The following is a 17,290-nucleotide window of genomic DNA, read 5'->3' on the forward strand; positions in this document are numbered from 1 at the left end:
GAGGAGCAGAGGCTGCTTGGATGTTGGTGGAACTACTAAATGACTCCTCAGACCAGGACGGCCAGGCTTTGCAGAGCAGGGTGAAGAGAGATGTGTCTGAGATGGTGGAAGGAGCATCTTTTTAGCAGCAGCAGCAGAAATCATCTTTTGGGAGATCAGGAAACAAAAGGGAGGGAATGTGGGTACAAGTTACTCTGCAGAGCTAGGCCTTCCTGTAGATACCCCAGTACAAAAAGCATCATTATGATTTGTTGCTCTCTCTCCTTTTTGCTGTATTGAAGGTTCGCACGATGCATTTGCTCTGCTTGGACCTGGTGGAGCTAAGCAAGTTGCCCTGGCTTGGAGCACGTCACTGAAACCAGATCAGGGCTGAGAGCGGGGCTGTCAAGGGGCGCCTGGCTGTGCAGACAGCTCAGAGCAGGAGCCCGTCCCTCCTGTCTGCAGAGGCAGCGTGACAGCTCTAAAACAGTTAGCAACGGCGTTACTGATGCCCTGACACTCGCCCGCCTTTTAATCAGCGCTCTGTAACTTTCATCTCCGCCTGGCTGAGCACCTTCTCTCCTCCCATCCCTGCTGAGCTGACAGTGTTATCCTTCACAGGTCTGCTGGGCTCCTCCTGGGGGCTGGGGCCTTCTCTGCCTTCAAGGAGAGCGGGTGCCTTGCTGAGAAGAGGAGTGGTGAGGAATTTTGCAGGGTCATTCCTGGCTAAGCCCGTGTGGCCCCCACAACTCGCCCGTTGGAAATTGCTGCTCCCGTCTGCGTTCCGGACAACGTGTCCCAAAGTGGTGCAAAATGCCTGCTTAGGCACTTCTCTACCCCAGTCTGCTGTAGTCGAGAGCTTCCTAGGAGAGCCATGGGCTGCCAGGGCTGGTGTCTGGGGGAGTCCGCCTGGGGCTGGGGAACGTGCTCAGCTCTGGCTCATGGGGAGGCTTTTGGTCACCTTGGATACGCTGGGACTCCCATGCCAGCTCTAGGGGAGGCACGGTGGGGAAGGGAAAACCGTTTGGCATCTTGCGGCTGCAGCCAGCTCAGGGCAGGGCTGGCACAACCACTGCGCATCAACCGGCCCTGTGTCGGTGCTGGACAGAGGTGGTAGAGGGCTGGGGAGCGAAGGGAGCCCAGAAGAAGCTGGGATGTCCCGGAGAAGCCAAGGGGCTGCAGGGCTAAGCACTGACTGGCAGGAATGCAGGAATAGCTGAATCCAGGCTGGGAACAGGCCCCAGCATGCTGGGGTGGAGGTGGTAGTATGGTGGAGGCAGGCTGCCGCAGGAGAGGTGAGGCTTGGGAGGAGGGTGACATGGTATCTCCTCACCCATGTTGCGATGGCATTCGTGTGTGGTCCTCTCAAAGCCCAGCTGCTTCTCCGCAGCGGTGACCAGGTCCCACCTCCATACCCTGCAAGCATCAGAGATCACAAATCCCCTGCAAACACCAGGCACCTCCTGCGGTGGTTTCCTACTGCAAATTATTTCTCTCTGCTGCAAAGATCAAACATTTTTATGATCCGTGATCAAAAGATGCTTTTATGACCCAGCTGTGGCAGCCTTGGGAGGGAGATGGACGCTTGTCCAGCAGGCGTATGTTGGAGCTTCGCTGCCTTGGCTGGGCGCAAGTGGGCATCTCTAGCCTGACCGTAGCCCACTCCTGCTAGGCCCGGTGTGGCTGGAACCGTGGCCCCTCGCATGTGCCGATGCCCTGGAGCAGGGTTGCGGCTGTTTGACCCAGCTCTGGGCAGGGTTGTGGATCCCAGGAACCACGAGGGATGTCCTGGAGCACCACGTGAGTTTGGCCATACGCAGGGCATGACTAACCAGGGAGGTGCCTGCGCGCTCCTGACTCAGGAGGAGCTGCCTCTGGGGCATGTTTGATGTTGGGGAACTGGAGGGGTCCCAGCGCTGAGCTCAGAGGCAAATCTGCCCGACCTGCTCCATCAACAGCAGAAACGCAGGGAGAGGTATACAGGTAAGAGCCAACAAACGGAATTTAATGGTTAAAGGGACCGATGTTTTGCCAGCCGTTAGAAAAGAGGAAAGGTAGAGAAAGAGAAGCCTCCCTTTGCAAGAAGCAGCATGCAAGAGCCTCGCACAAAAAAGGGAGAGGAAAACTCCATCTCCGTTACTTATAATCTGTGTATAAATGTGGGCTGTGGAGTCTATTCCTGGGACTGCTCCCCAGGGCCCCACCACCCTCTTCCTCCAGCCAACCTCATCTGTGACCTCTGTCAGTGACAAACGCAATCCCAGCCTGGCCTGCCCTCAATTAACTTCCTTCTGGCCATACGGAAGGTTCAGGATGGTATGATTCACACTGCACTTGAGGGGTTGTTCACTAAAAGCTAAAAATGGTAAGACTTTTGTCAGCTTTGGGTATGTTAAAGCCAGCCCCGCACCAGCTAAGTAGCTTGGCTTCTGTAGGGGTAGCATTTGCCTACGGTGGACTGATTTTTAAATGACTGCATTGCCTCTCCGTGTATTTACATAATTTGGCCCTAAAGCAGCAAAATATAGAGCTTGCATTTTCCCCTCCTTTTAAATTCAAGAGACCTTTATAATAATATATCTGCCCGTCCTGCGTAGCTGGTGGTGTCTTGCTTTTGGTGTTACCCTGTTTGCATGAACAGCATCTCTAACACAAGAAGATATTGGGCAAAAAACGTCAAGACCCCCAGCAACAATTAAAAAATTCATTAACCTACAATAAGCCAGCCATTGCTGGGTAATTATTAAGCTGTAAGAATTGCTAATTGTCTTATTAGCATTAAACAATTATGCAAATAATGGAAAACATACCATAAGAGTAATAAAATTACGTCCCTTTCTCTCTGTCTCTCTTTTTTTTTTTTTTTTAACCAATAATGAGATTTAAAATCTAAAGTGATGCTTGTGGTTTTATTGGGAACATCTTTGGAAAGGAGTGAGACCTCAAAGAGCACTCAGCACAGGGTGAGTAGGACATCTTGAACCACATCTACTATGGGTCTTCTTGCAGAGCTTGTAGTGTCCCCACACCAGACTGTCCTCCCGTTCTGCATCCACCGCAGCCACCCAGGCAGCAACACAGGGACATGCAGGTGCCGATGGCTTTGGAAGACCACGCAGTGGTCACGCTGCTAGGCCAGGACTGGAGAGAGAGAGTTTGAATTTTGTACTATCGTAGACTTCCAATGGAAAGGTGCTTCAGGTTTAGTCTGGGTGAAAACAAGGCAATTTGTAGTTTTTCACATCAATTCAGCGCAAAAGTGGAAAGTTCTGGCCTTTAACGTTACGCTGTCTCAAGGATTTTACTACTGTCAAGTTAGTACCCTGAGGTAAGAGACAGCCTCTCTTCTGGGTGAGGTTCCAGCTGGATTTTGGAGGTCAGCAATAAGCCGAATGATGAGCAAGTGCCTTTGCGTTCCTGTGAAATGAGAACAAGACCTCGTTTACCCCCACCGCCAGGAAAAGGAGACTTCACTTACTCATGTCCGCAACGAGCCTGGAAGAAGCAAAGTGCTTCTTTGCTTCAGCATGTTAACATTGTTAATCACTAACAAATATTATCAGTTTTCCAGGCTTTAAACTCTGCTCTGCTGATAAGACGTAGCATTTCAAAGCAGCCAAGCCAGCTCCTGCTCCAGGGTGAGTCCTGCTCCCATGGTGATGCCACGATAGATACGGGTCACCTCACCCAATCACATGATCCAAACAGCTTTCATCAGCAAAACACACCTTCACTTTTGCTTTCTGATAAGAACGGTGAAGTTTGCAGCTCCCAGAGGACCGGAGGGAGTGTTCTGCCATGGCAGTGCAAAGATTGGGGATCACCACCGCCTGTTTCAGCTTTCTCGGAAGAGGAGGGGAGGTCACCTTCTGAAACAAATGCCACCCCAATCCCCTTGGAGACCTGCTTTTAGCTCCCTGAGGCTCTCTGGTGACCCACCAAGCAGCTGTTTATGGCCTTTTTGTTTTTCCTTCTCACCTGGTGTGTAGGATGCAGCATGTGAGCAGTCTCTCATCCTTGTTGCCTGGAAATAACATGCTGACATCGATCTCTAGCCTGTCCCTCACCTCACTGTTTTGGGGGACAGGAAAGCCAGCAGGTCATCTTGCCGGTCGGCAGGAGGGACAACAAGGGAGAGAGACTTTTTTCTTTTTTGATGTGACATTGTGTTATACCTGCGTGACAGGATGCACTTTGCTCTGATGCTCACTGGTTTTGGTCCTTTGAGGTTTTAGGATAATGGATTTACCATTTATGAGCTTCTTGAAGGCACATGTCGTGGAGAGATTTACCGAAGTGCCTCTTTCTCTAACTTCACATTTCACTTTCATCTTCTTTCAGGGGAAATTCGTGTTCAGACTTGAATTTTGTAATAACTTTCTTTTCTGCTACTTTGCAGGTCAAACTAGCCGGACTCCAAAGAGAGGCGGGTATCATGCGCAAGCATTTGTGTGTGAGTAGCTGTGAAATTGTTGGGGCTTTCTTTTCCCTGGCTTGAGCCTTTCCGTCTCTGTGGAGTCAGCCTGGTTGCCTTCTGGGAAGAGAGAGCTGATGAGGCATGTTACTGATGAGACACATACTTTTTCCTTCTCGTTTTGAATCCCTCAATTTAATACAAGCCATTGGCATGGGAATGTATGAGAGCTCTTGGCTATGACACACGCTTCCTATTGTTGGGAGTGAACAGCCCTGCATACAGCCTGCAGCAAAATTATGAAGTAGCTCATTTGATCAGCTGATCTCCCACAATAGTTAAAAGATGTGATTTTTCTATGATGTTATGCTCTCTTATGAAAAAAAAAAAAAAAGCATCACTCGATTCTTAGCTTCATGAAGCCCCATGTTGTCTGATATAAGGAATAACTCTTTCCCCCTCCCTCACGTCCTCAAGCTAACAATTGTTGGTTGTTTTTCTTTGGGCTTTAGGGTGGTCCTAGTCACATATTTAAGTTTTTTCTCTACTACTCTACTAACGGTAAAGTCCAGGCTTCTGCATATGGGAACTAGGATAAATTTAAGAGGTAATGGCAGAGGGTGATCTCCACTGGTCATAGTCATAGCAACCGTCAGGAAGCACTCAGCATTTCTCTGTTGCAGTTCAGTATCTAGGAAGAGAACTGAAAAGGACAGTGGAAGAGAAAGAAAAGGAGAATTGTCTGTAAGTAGAGAAGAATAAATTAGTCCATGTCTATGGACTGCTGCTCTCCAACAAGCTTCCAAACACACCTCAGGAAGGGATCTAGGGGAGCAGGCACTGGGCTCGCAGGACGTGCTCTGCTCCATGAGCACAGGAAACTTTACCCAGCAATACTGGGAAAAGCTCGGTGAGTGTGGGCAAGATCCACAAAACAGGAGGAGGACATATAAGTTTCCTGCAAGGAAAAGAGATGTGGAAGGGAAAAATACAATCCAGAGTAAGGATTTGCAAGCATCATCCCACAAGGAACATTCTGGTAGAATAGTGGTTGTGGGTAATGGGTAGGCAGCTGCACAGGCAGCTCTGCTCCCTTCCTGCCCTGTTCCTCCCTCTAGTGCTGGTTAGTTTACCTGTTGGTGCATCAAAGACTCATCATAAACTCCTGCAGAGCTCTCCTTAATCACCAACTAAGAACACTGCACAAGTCGCTGATGCCTGTATTTTGAAAAGTCATTATTGGGCCAGTAGTAATACTATCACTGCATTAGCTAACTCCTTCAGCAATGTCATTTTAATCACCTTAGCGCATAACGTGGACCTGAGTCTTCTAACGTACCAAGGGGGGTACCTCCAACCTAACCCTCTCTTGGGATGCACAGCTTGGAGCCAGTGACTAGCGGTTTCTTCTTCTGGTGTCTGCAAGCCTGGACGCCTTCCTGATACGACCGTCTCGGTCAAACACAGACCAGGCTCAGTGCAGGGAGGGACGAGGTGAAATGTAGTGGCCTGTGATATACAGAAAATCGCAGCTGCTTTCCGAGTCCAGCGTGGCTTTCCGCTCCGTGGGTCTGTGTCCCCTGCCACCCAGCCCCAGCTGCCCCTTCCCAAAGCACGAGTAATGAGAAGGGACTAACCGCATCGACTCATTAAGCCGGGTTTGTTAGAAGACAGATTGTCATGTTAAACAAATATATTTTTAAAAAACGAAATATCATTCCCTGGGCCGTGTCCCATCTGGGCCATTAAATCTGAAAGGGGTGACTACAGCTGTGTCAAAGCTGAGCTCAGAAGCCGATTTTCACTATTTGTACTACTAGTAATTGGCAACAACTCCATTTTCAAACGTTATCTTCTCCTCGTTTCCCAGTGCTGCACTATGTAAATTGCAAGCACGGCAGGGGGATGCACAGTTCTAAACAGAACAGTCTTTAGGACTTATAAAAGGAAACCCCACAAATGCATTTCCTAAACCCATCACATCCTCTTTATTTCTCACCAAGCCCTAAGTTACCTGATGACAGAGGATAGGAAGGGCTGCCCATGGTTAGCCAGTTGGCTTTTCGTAAATTATGCAGATTTTATCAATCTAATGAAAGGGTGGTGTGGAAACGAAGTGGGACAGCTCAGCTTTCAGGGCTCCAGTGCTGCAAGTTTCCAACTTGCAAGAAAGCAAGCATCTTTTTCAAGGGAGGGGGAAAAAAAACCCAACTTGGAGTTAATCAGCATTTCTTTTGATCGGTCCCTTGGTAGTCTGATTAATTTTGAGTGCAGATGTTTATGCTTTCCTTCGCAGAATACACCCAGTACTCATGAGCAGGCTCACTGTGCCGTATTTCCTTCTTGCCACACCGTTCTTGTTACGCTTGTGCAGCAACATATGCTAAGGCCTTATTACAAGGGATTCCTATAAATGGCATAAAGGATTAATAATGTATTTATAACACAACTTTGTTTTAGTATAAAGTGATCTATAAATTTGTAATAAATGTTTTATAATGTTTTTGTAGCCTGTTATAAATGATAAATGGGAGACTATAGATGCCACATCAAATATTCATGCTGCATTGTGTGCATTATTATGCTGTTACTGTTCAGGAAACCATTAATAATAAAGTGAATGGAGATGTAAAAGTTGCTGACATGCCCAGCAAGCCATTTATAATGAAATGTATAATCCTTACCATAAAGTAAATACATTGGCCGGTGATTGTTGATGAAATGGAAACACACTGAATTATTTGTGAGGTATTTATATATTAATGTATATTATCCATATCATGTCACAGAAATGCCATTAATGTATTATATGTTTTATTAATTATTTTTACCCAATTTACAGTCAGCTCCTAAAGCGTTACCTTGTCTCTTCGGCAGTTTTGTCAGCCGCACGAGGCCCGCCTGAGTTATTTTACGTGCCGCGGGTCGGCTGTACGAATCGGCGGCCGTGGCCAGCCCAGCCCGGGCGGGACGGCAGCGGGCGGCCGCCTTCTTGTCCCCCTCTTCCTCCCCTGCGGGGACGGGGACCGCAGGCGGCTGCGGGGGCTGCCCGACATGCCACGATGCCCCGTGGGCTGCCCGACGTGCCACGATGCCCCGTGGGCTGCCCCGAGCCGGGCAGGCCCTGCGCCCACGGCCGGCCTCCCTCCTTCCCCAGCCACCGTGAGGCCCGCGGGAGGCCGCGCTTCGTCCTCCCTCCTCCTCCTCAGGCCTCCCCTGCGCGGGCGCCCCTTCGCGAAGGAAACTCGATGTTTTTTGTCCTGGGGGTGCGAAGGAACTTTCCTTCGTCCCGAGGTGTGGCGCCGCTGGAGAACTGCCAGGAGAAGCGGGGGTGCTGCCGCCCCCGCTCCCTGTGGAGAAGCAGCCGCCGCCGGCCACACACGACGCCCCACGACCGCAGCTGCCCACGCAGGGCGGCCGCTCCCGTCCCACACACCGCCGCGTCCCGTCAGCCCTCCCCTCCTCCGCCAAGCGCGGCCCCGAGGCGAGGCGGAGGCAGGCCCCGAGGGACCGGGGCCGCCGCCCGCCCCTCGCCCGCCCCTTTCCCCGCCTCCTCCCCGGCGCGGCCGGGCCGCCACACGCCGGCGGCCTCCGGCTGGGCACGGCCGGGCGAGGGGCTCCCTCCCGCCGCCGGGGGGCACGGCGGGGGGGGCCTGCCGCCATCTCCCGCGGCCCGTCGAGGCCATGGCGGCCATCCAGAACCTGCAGCTGTGGTGCAAGCAGCAGTGCGAGGGCTACCGCGATGTCAGCATCACCAACATGACCACCTCCTTCCGCGACGGCCTCGCCTTCTGCGCCATCCTCCACCGCCACCGGCCCGACCTCATGTGAGTACCCTCGCCGGGCGTCGAGGCCGACGCGCGGGCCGCCGGCTCGGCGGGCGACGGCACCCTCCGCTCGCGGCCGAAGGGCCCCGCGGGGCTGCGGTCAGCCCGCCGTCGAGCTGCGGAGCCCGGGCCCTCCGTCCGCCGTGGGCCTTCGCCTTCCCTGCGGACGCAGCCCTCGCAGGAATCCCGGCTCCTCCTTGGGAGATGCTGCGGGCCGGCGGCGGGCGCCGGGAGCTCCGCTAGCGCCCGCGCTGAAATCCTCCGAGCGAAGAGCTCCGCTCTTGCTGTCTACGTGCTGCTTTCTTTTCCCCTCGATTTTTCCTTTTTCCCCTTTCTTCCCTCCGTAGCTGAATTATAAACGTTTCAAATGCGTCCTTTCCATTGCAAAACAAGTTCAGGCACCGATTTTTGGGAAAGCGTTTCCTTCTTTGCTGTTTGTGTTTGCTTAGGCAGGGCTTTTCCTCGCTCAGCCCGACGGCAGCTCAGCCGCTCGTGAGTCGGGAGGCGAGGGCTATTTAAGCAAAATACAATAGAAGGGCAGGGCCCGGCAGCCGCTGGATTCCTGCACATCGCTCGTTTTTCCCACCTAGAGCTCTGTCTGTGGGAGGCAAAGTGCTTTCTATCCCTGGCTGGTGCCATTGCTGGTGCCCTGTGGGTTTTGACCTGTCCTTGCCCAAGTGGTAACATCTGGGAAGGTGAATCGCTGAAGGGAGATGTAGATCCTGCTTCCTAGTTGGGGGTTTTTTGTTGTTTTTTTTCCCTCGTCTCTTTGGACTTTGAGGTGGGGGGGTTGAAGGGGGAGGTCAAGGCAAGGGAGCCGTGCAAAGACCACCCAGGATTATTGATTTAAGCGTTAGGTCTCTCCCAGTCAGATGTGTCCAGCTGGTAGAGGACCAGGTTGGGTTTTCTGTAGTGCAGTTTTCCTCCTGTTCCTTGAACTCTGCCTTTTTCCTCGTGCTCCCGGGACAGCCCGCTGCTTGGGTTTGTGTGCAGAGCTCTCTCTTACAGGTGTCTTGTTTCTGCTAGAAGCCCAAGGAGAAGATCTCCTCTTGCTGTCTCTTCTCTGTCATCTTGAAACTTGGAAAAGGCAGGAGCGGGCTTGGGCAGCAGGAGGTTAGTGCAGGAGCTTCAGGCACACTTTCTCTGTAGTCCCCACTGCTTGGGCAGTCACCGTGGTGTTGCTGTGTATGGCTTCCTGACATGCTGTTGTGTCCAGATGACTCTAGATATTTCCTTTCCTTCCTTTGATTCACAATCCCAAAGATACAAAATACCGGGGCAGAAAGGTTGATGTGACCAGGACCTGCTCGTAAACGGACTGTGACTGCTTCCTGGCCGACTCTGCAGCTGGCCCATCCGGAGCATGGGTGTAAACAGGGGCTCAGCGACTTGAGAGCTGGAATAATCCTGTTGACCAGTTTAGCGGGTTGTTTATAATCCTTGAACTGTGCATCAAGGGTTGCGGATAGATATACCTTAAATAAATTCTCCTGTGGTGAAGAGGGAAGAAGATGTTCCTCGTGGCATCTCTCTGTTCCCATTCATTTTCTTTTACGGTGGAAATTCTGCCTGACTTTTTTCAGGACCTTACAGAAGCTCTTTCTGACTTGGACAAGCTCAGCAAAGACTGCCTGAAGGTTAAAGTGAGAGAAGCTTTTATCAGTGACCTCCCTCATCAGTGTCAGTGGTATAATGTAGGAAAGCACCAGGTGTATCCTTGGCTGGGCAAAGTCCTGCTGGAAGGAAATTATGCTTTCAAGTGGTTGGTGGCCAGGGCTGCTGGGTGTCTTGTGTCAGATCCTGGGGATGAATACTTGTGCAAATTCTCTATGTATCTGTAAAAGCTTTTCTGAGTATTGGCGGTGCAGGAGCCACTGGCAGAGAAGTGCGGCTGGGTGCACGTGTGGCTGTGACTCCTGCTTCCCAGGGGCTTGAAGTGGTTTATCCTGAGCTCCTCTCCTTGCTTGTAGCAAAGATCCTAGTTGAAGATTAAAAGCATCATGCTGAAAATAAAACTAGAAAAGGATAATTGGTGTTTGGAGCACTCGGTGTGTTTGCAGAAGCTCTGCTATATAAATCATTTGCAGAACATGATTCAGTCACGGCATCAGAGTTTTGCAACAGTGTGTTTTCCGTCTTGGTTTACACAAATGACATTCTTGGGCTGAGGAGTGCAGGGGATTTTTCCTTGCAGGAGCCTGAGAAATTCCCAGGAAAACTTCAAGCAATTACAAAACATGGTCATAATCATGGGCTTCTCTTGTGGGGTATGTGGCTCAGAGGACAGGCAGGTTGGGGTCTCTCCCCCCTTCCTGTTTTTTTGTGGGAAAACATGGAAAATATGATAACTTCTCTCAAACTTGACTGATGTCGGTTTGTATGTTATCAGTGAACAGGGCCGGCTGTGTAAAATTAGACATGCATTTCCCACTCACTTCCCACTCACCCAAGCAAGGATGCTCTGGGGGAGTGGAGGCACATGCCGAATTACCATGGAAATTCATTTCGCTTTTGTCCCAGCTGAAGAATGCTTCATAGCCAGCCCCAGCCAGGCACGCGTGCTGTGTCAGGCAGGTCCCAGCCCATTTTCTGGGATGATTGCGGAGCCCTGAGGCTCCTCTCATCAGAGGGACGTGAAGCCTCATGGCAGCGTGGTAGGAGGCTGAGGTGGGCAGCTGCCGTGTGTGATGGCGATGGTTGTGCAAGCTCCGGCCATGGTTATAGTGGCCTTGGCCTGATAAGTGAGTTAGAAGAAGCAGGGGAGTCATGCACACTCGCTCGGATATTAATGCCAGATGTCGAGGAAAGGTTTTGATTAAGCTCCTTCTCTTCGTCCGGGATCTTGTTCTTCCCCAGACTGTGAGCTGGTGTTCGGCTCGGCGTTCTGGAAATTGGTTGTGAAATCCCCCTTGGCAGCGGAGTGGCAGCGGGTGCCCATTCCCCCAGCAGCATTTCCTGGGCCGCTGTCAGCTCAGTGAGGCAGGATGAGGCCGACAGTCGCCAGTACGGACAGGGAGGGCCCTGGCTGTGCTGGGGACGGGTTGCCTGCAGTCTCCATCTCCTTAGCAAAAGGCTGGGGTGAAGCAGAGCTGCCACGTGCTTGGCCTCCACGGGGTTGTGGTTTGTGTGACAGGCGTAGGCGAGGGGAGGATGGTTCTGGGGTCAGGGAGTCTCATCTGTTGTTGGTCACCCCCAGCAGCACACTGCAGCTTGCCAGCAAGACCAGAGCAGTGGGGAGCAGGCGTTGCTGAGAGGAGGATGAGCACATGGGGGACATCTTCCACCTGGGATTCCCAGCCCTGTCCCCTCTTCCCAGGTTGTTTGCACCTCTGGAAAGAGCATAACTGAAAGGTCCTGTTCCCAGCAGAGCACCCTGGATTTGAACCCTCTGTTCAAGGACTGTGAGCAGGCAAAGGATGATTCACTCTCTTTTTCAGTGATCCTTTTGACTGCACATATCTTATTGTCTCTAGAGAAAATAGTACAACAGTGCTGAGAGGCAGAAGCTTTTTTGGGACCATCGTGGCTCTGGGACTTTTTTTGCTCAGTCTGCTCTGAGGTAAAGTTTCCAACCAAATTAGTGCTTCCAGCAGCAGCAGCAGCAGCAGAGGTTCCTTCTATGGAAGCACATGTGCTTGCAAAGGACCGTGGCGTGCTTTGCAAGCACTGGGTCTGTGCAGCTGGAGCAGTGGGTGGTCACAGAGATTTGTGGGCATGAGAAATGCTTGGCCACTTTTTGCTAAGAGAAGGATTTTTGGGGGAGCTAAAATCTTCACTTCTAGTCCTGTGCTAGTGAACTCCACTCTGATTTGTTTCCAACACTGGAGGCCCTCTCTTGGGTCAGATTTATATTTTTCACCTCTTCCAATTAATTCAGTTGCCTGTGTTTTCTCAGCGGAGAATCCCTGCTTCTCCATTTGTATTAGCTTTGCTTTCTTAGGATTACATTGGTCCAGAGAGCTTTGATATTCCAACATGGGAGATGTACCAGCAAGATCAATTTCCAAAAGAAATATTATATGTAAGCAGTTCACCTGACTAGCCAGGGAAGGAGTGATGCTGAGAGGGCAGGATGCTCTTGAAATGACCAAGTAACCTGGTTGTTTGCACTCTCCTTCGGGAAACAGAAGGGGATTTCAGACATTCACCATCGAGAGATTCGGGTTTTTAGGTCTCTGTTACATGCCCCACAGTGTGGAGCTGCACACGCGCTACCACAGCAAACAGCATTCAGCATGGGAGCAAAAGGCACTGACCAACAATAAATAGGTAACTCCAATATGTTATGTCTTACGTGTCAGCACGACCGAGGAAGTTGGAGCTCCCTTTTGCTCTTGCAGATGTTTTCCTGCCTTCAGGATGTCCCTGCTAAAAGAGACTTTATTTGGGAGCAGAACCGTGAGTGAGGCAGAGAGCTGCAATCACCTCCTTCAGCTGTCTCTTAAAAAAGCTGATTTTCTTGCCTGACACAAACCAGGATGATTGTAGCTATTGTTTCACTGAGACTTTTTTTGGCTTGTGATTATTTTTGTTGCTCTTTTAAATCCATTGTCTCAGGGAAGGGAAATCCTCAGGCAGGAGCACTGCTTGAAGCAAAACTTCTGCAAGTCCCTTTGATTTTGCACAGGAAAGAGTATATGATTTAGAGGTGGGATGTGCCTTGTCTTTACATGCTTCTTGAGGGAGTGTGACCTTTGGATCTTATCTGTCATTCGTTCTCTCCTTATCCCACAGAGCAATACCAGATGCGGGAAGCACGGAGGAGGCATAGGCTGTGGCATGATGGACAAACCTGTTTGAAGGCCCCTCTCTTATTTATAATGTAATGCTCCACTTTCTGTACTAAGTAGATAAAGGACCTGGCTTGTTCCTTGCTGTTACAAGTCATGGAAAAAGTTCCCCTGCTGCGATACAGATCATGTGTTTGTCTCATGAATAGGTCGCTGTGAGCCAGCTTTGCCCTGGCTTTCACACAGTTATCCTGGCTCCTCTCAGAGGTGAGGGACTGGCTAACAAGGGTAGGTCCACGTCGGTTGTAAAGGTGCTATGTACAAAAATGCAAAATTGCTGCTGCAGCCTTTTCTGTTTATCAGTGGGAATTTCCTCTCTGATATCAGCCTTTCGCCTAGCTCTGTGCCAGCAGGTACAAGGATTGTAAAGTGAAACTGGGTTATCAGAAAGGAATTGACCCTGCCAGCTTGCCTGGGCAGAAGGAAGTGGTGTTGGAGAGCAGGGCTGTGCCAGCCAACGATCAGTTTTGTATTCCGAGTTTAGCAAGTGACAGTCAGTTTAAAACAAAGCTGACTGTGGCTGTTTCCTAAGAAAGGAACACACTCTGCTATGGGTGAGAAAGCACGCTGTGTTGCAGCTCTACTTCCAATAGCACAAACTCACTCTCCCCCGTGCTTTCTTGCCTGTCCTGCCAGGTTCCAGTTTCTGAGTTCCCAGCACAGTGCAGAGAGAGGTGGCATTTGGCTGGTATCAGAGATGGGGAGAACTAATCTGGGGAGAGGGGAAGAGGGAGGTGATGTCTGGGGACAGCAGTAAGGAAGGATTGTTGACTTTGGCTTGTAACTGCAAACAGTAATTGTCTCTTCCTTTTTAGTTATTAGTTATGATTACAAATCAAAAGTGGCAGCCCTAGGGAAAGGAGAATAAGATTTCAACAGGCAACTTTGGTGTTACCAGCTGCAGTATTGTGTTGTGGGCAGAGGTATTTCCCAGGCAGATTCCTGATGCTGGTTTTGTGGAGCTTTGCCAGAGGAAAAAAGAGGATTTGAAACCAGAACTTATGCGCTGGTGGAACCAGCAGCTTCTGAGATTGGAGGATATGGGTGCATTGGAGAAGTGTGTGATACATGCAGCATCTGAGGGATCCATACCTCCTTGGAGCTGAGGTCTCTCTCTGTGTGGAGACAACTTGCAAGATGGGAGAAGAGCATGGATGTGACTGTTTGGAAAGTACTTCCAGGGAGAGAGTGCTGCAATTCTGGCATATAGGCATTGGTGTATCTTTTTGAGGTGGGAGAGGAGCAAGGCCTTTTGGGGGAAAAAATCCCACCCCATGAATTAGAGGTTGGTCCTGGCTGTCTTGGCAAAACCCCTGAATTTGCATGGGATGTTTTGGCATCAGCACGTCCTGTCTGCAGGAGGCTGCAGGAGTCAGACCAGCAAGGGTAGGTGTGCCAAAAATGTGTTGTGCTGCCTGTGGGCAGATGGCTGTGCCTGCTGGGTCTCCTGCATGTCTCTGTCCTGGGAGTTATAGCAGGTCTGTGACTGTCTCAGTGGGGATCTGCCACACTGCTCCCTCTGGAGCATCTCTGAGAAGGCAGGGTGGGAGGAGGTGCTCTGTCCCGCGAACCAGTGAGGCTCAGAGAGGTTCAAGAAGCTGGAAGTGAAGCAGCTTGCTCTACATCACCAACCTGAGATTTTTCTCTTCTTTCTGTATTTCAGAAACTTCAACTCCCTCAGTAAAGAAAATGTGTACGAGAACAACAAGTTGGTAAGTGACTTTTAATGTTTTACTTTTGGTCTAATCTATGACCGGGTACCTTGCTTATGTGGTTTAGCAACAGAAACCCTGCAGATGCAGTGTGCTGAGTGTGCCGTATTCAAATCCTTTGTCTTATTCTGCATGCATCCGACCTTCTGGTTTGAATAGCAATGTCCAGGCTTGCTGGCTGCTTGAAAGCACCCTCAGACTGTTCACGCTTCTTCGCTGGCCACACAGTGATGCCCGTGTCCAGTGTATCCTGTGGCAGCAGGAACTCTGACAGAGATGCTGGAGGTCAAAACATGGAAATGGACATGATGAGTACGTAATGCCTCTGAGGCATGGAGCAGGAGCTGGGAGGTAGCTGGTGTGAGAGGGGAAGCATAGGGAGTCTCCCCCAATTTCTGCTCGTTCCCAGTGCAGGGGATGAAGACTGCTGGAAGGTGGAGACATCCTAAAACCTCATCCTGCCTGGACACTTCACTCCAGGATGGGATTTGAGTTTCTCTTGTTCTCTCCATGAAGAAAGTGGGCAGGCCAACCCCCTCCTGCCCTGGATTCAAGCATGGACTTAGTGCTCCAAGGAAGGGTTTTTTCCTCCCTCTCACCCTCACAAAGAGAGAGGCAGCAGATTAAAATGCTTCTCTTCCCTTGGCATCGCTCCACACAGCTTCGTGGCTGCTTGGCAGGAGATTGGGATGTGAATGAACCACGGCAGCTTACTCTTGTCTGGACTGGAGGAATGACATCGTCTGACGCAGTGAGCTGTCTGAGGTGGTCCTTGCCTCCGGGAGAGCTAAACTCGCACCCCCCACGCTCCTTAGCTTCCGCTCCCCTTCAGCCCTGGCCGTGTTCACAGCGCCTGTGATGGACCCCCCTCTCCCCAAGCTGGGACTGCAGTATGTGAGCAGTTAGTTATTCACACTCTCTGGGGTTCAGCCCTGCGTGTTCCTCTCCTCTAGGTGAGATTCAGACCAAGCATTTTTGCCCTAGCGGTTTGGTATTTGGCAGGCATCAGGGCCTCTTCGCCATGGATGGTCATCCTAGCCAGAGCGCTGTGAAGCCCTGAGAGTTGCTCCTTCCCCAGCCGGGCTGATGGTGTCTGCTCTGCTGGCAGCTTTGCTTGTCTCTGGGAAATGAGCTGCACGAGCTGCCTCCGCTGCTTTTATTAATGAAAAGCTTCTTTGTGCCTCTCATAAGAAGAGTTGCTCCCCTCCTTTGACACAGACTGTGTTCCCCACACCCCCCCTCCATTTCTTAGTTTCTTTTATGTCCTTTATTTTGCTCTCTCTTCCTTATTCCACCTGCTGTAGGACGACTTGTCTGTGTTGCCCTTTCACTGGTGGTATCCTGCTGCCTTGGCTCTGCCATGAGTGGGGTTGACCCCTCCACCTCCCTGTGGGCTCCTGGGCTGGGCTCCCCCCTTGGACTGCTCTCCGTTCTAGATCCTATACTTTCTTGCTCTGACTGCCCTTGGGATACGAGTGGGTCTGATTTCTCCCAGCACTATTCCTCTGCTATTGTTCGGATCCTCCTTTATGCCTCACTATTAACTAACTTCTTTTCAGGGGCTGTATTATTCAACTAAAAAAATCTTGTCTGGGCTGCAATTTGCCATATAAGGTCTTCTGCCGAGGAAGAATGTGTCACTTCTCAAGTGCCAAAAAACCCGACCCCAAACCCTAGAAAAATTTCAGTTGGTGGCTTTTTTTTCCCTAAAGAATTAAAAAAATAGATTGAGAGGAGAAAGGTTTCTAGAGGCCTTGGATCCAGTTCTTTCAGTGCTAATGGATGGCGGCATGGTGTAGCAGGCCCAGGGAACTGGTTGAGTCACCATCCCTGGAGATATTAAAAAAGCCAGTGGACAGCGTACTCCAGGACATGGTTTAGGGGGCATGGTTAATGGTTGGACTCGATGATCTTGAAGGTCTTTTCCAACCGAAATGATTCTATGATTCTATGATTCTATACAGCAGTAGCCTGTGTCAGAGGAAAGTTTTGCCTGGCTGGCTCAGATGGCCTTGAGTGTATCACTTTGCCTCCTCTATGCAAAATGGGATCAGTGGCACTTACCTCCTTTGTAAAGCACTTGAAGCTGTACTGATGAAAACTGTTATGCAGAAATAACGCGTTGCTTCTTTAAAGGCCAGCCTGGGCAGGCAGGTAGAGGAGGATCGCCAATGGGCCATGTTAGGTGGTGATCTTGTTGGATCTCCAGGCAAGAGCAGCTCCCAGGAATATGAGGATGCTGTAGGCATAGGGGATGCTACATCCTAATGTTGCTGTCTGCATTGCTCACCTGGTTCTGGCCAAACCAGTTGTGCGCATAGAGCATCCTCCTCTTTGTGGTCCAGGTGCGCCTGTTGCACTGGTCTCACCCATGGCACGAGGTGGCATGACCTGCCTTCCTGCTAGACTGCATACCAAGAATGTCCAGCAAGAAAATTCCACTGGTCAGACCAGTTGTGCAGCCAGTGCAATGGGGAACACTCCAAAGAATATATTAAGTAGCAGGTTATGAGACAGGCGAGTGCCAGGCTTGCTGGCAGCTGGGATGACACAGCCGGAGGTAACTGG

General features: G+C 50.8%; 1 protein-coding gene across 6 annotated transcripts in view; it reads left to right on the forward strand.

The window, feature by feature from the left end:
* Positions 1-8,005: 8,005 nt before the first annotated feature.
* The window catches only part of MICALL2 (MICAL like 2), a 37,041-nt gene continuing 27,756 nt past the window's right edge, over positions 8,006-17,290 (forward strand). For 3 of the 6 annotated variants that reach the window (XR_008232911.1, XR_008232912.1, XM_052773503.1), the window contains exons 1-2: positions 8,006-8,220; positions 14,674-14,722. Coding sequence is in view for 1 of the 6 variants with exons in the window: in XM_052773503.1 (XP_052629463.1) it covers positions 8,078-8,220; positions 14,674-14,722 (192 nt within the window). In the remaining 5 variants the exon portion in view is untranslated. Of the gene's footprint in view, positions 8,221-12,954; positions 13,043-14,673; positions 14,723-15,144; positions 15,676-17,290 lie in introns of those variants that run through there. The other 3 variants (XR_008232913.1, XR_008232915.1, XR_008232914.1) reach the window with 3 other exon arrangements.

The sequence above is a fragment of the Harpia harpyja genome, chromosome 21 (genome assembly GCF_026419915.1).
Source record: "Harpia harpyja isolate bHarHar1 chromosome 21, bHarHar1 primary haplotype, whole genome shotgun sequence".
NCBI classification, from domain to species: Eukaryota; Metazoa; Chordata; class Aves; order Accipitriformes; family Accipitridae; genus Harpia; species Harpia harpyja.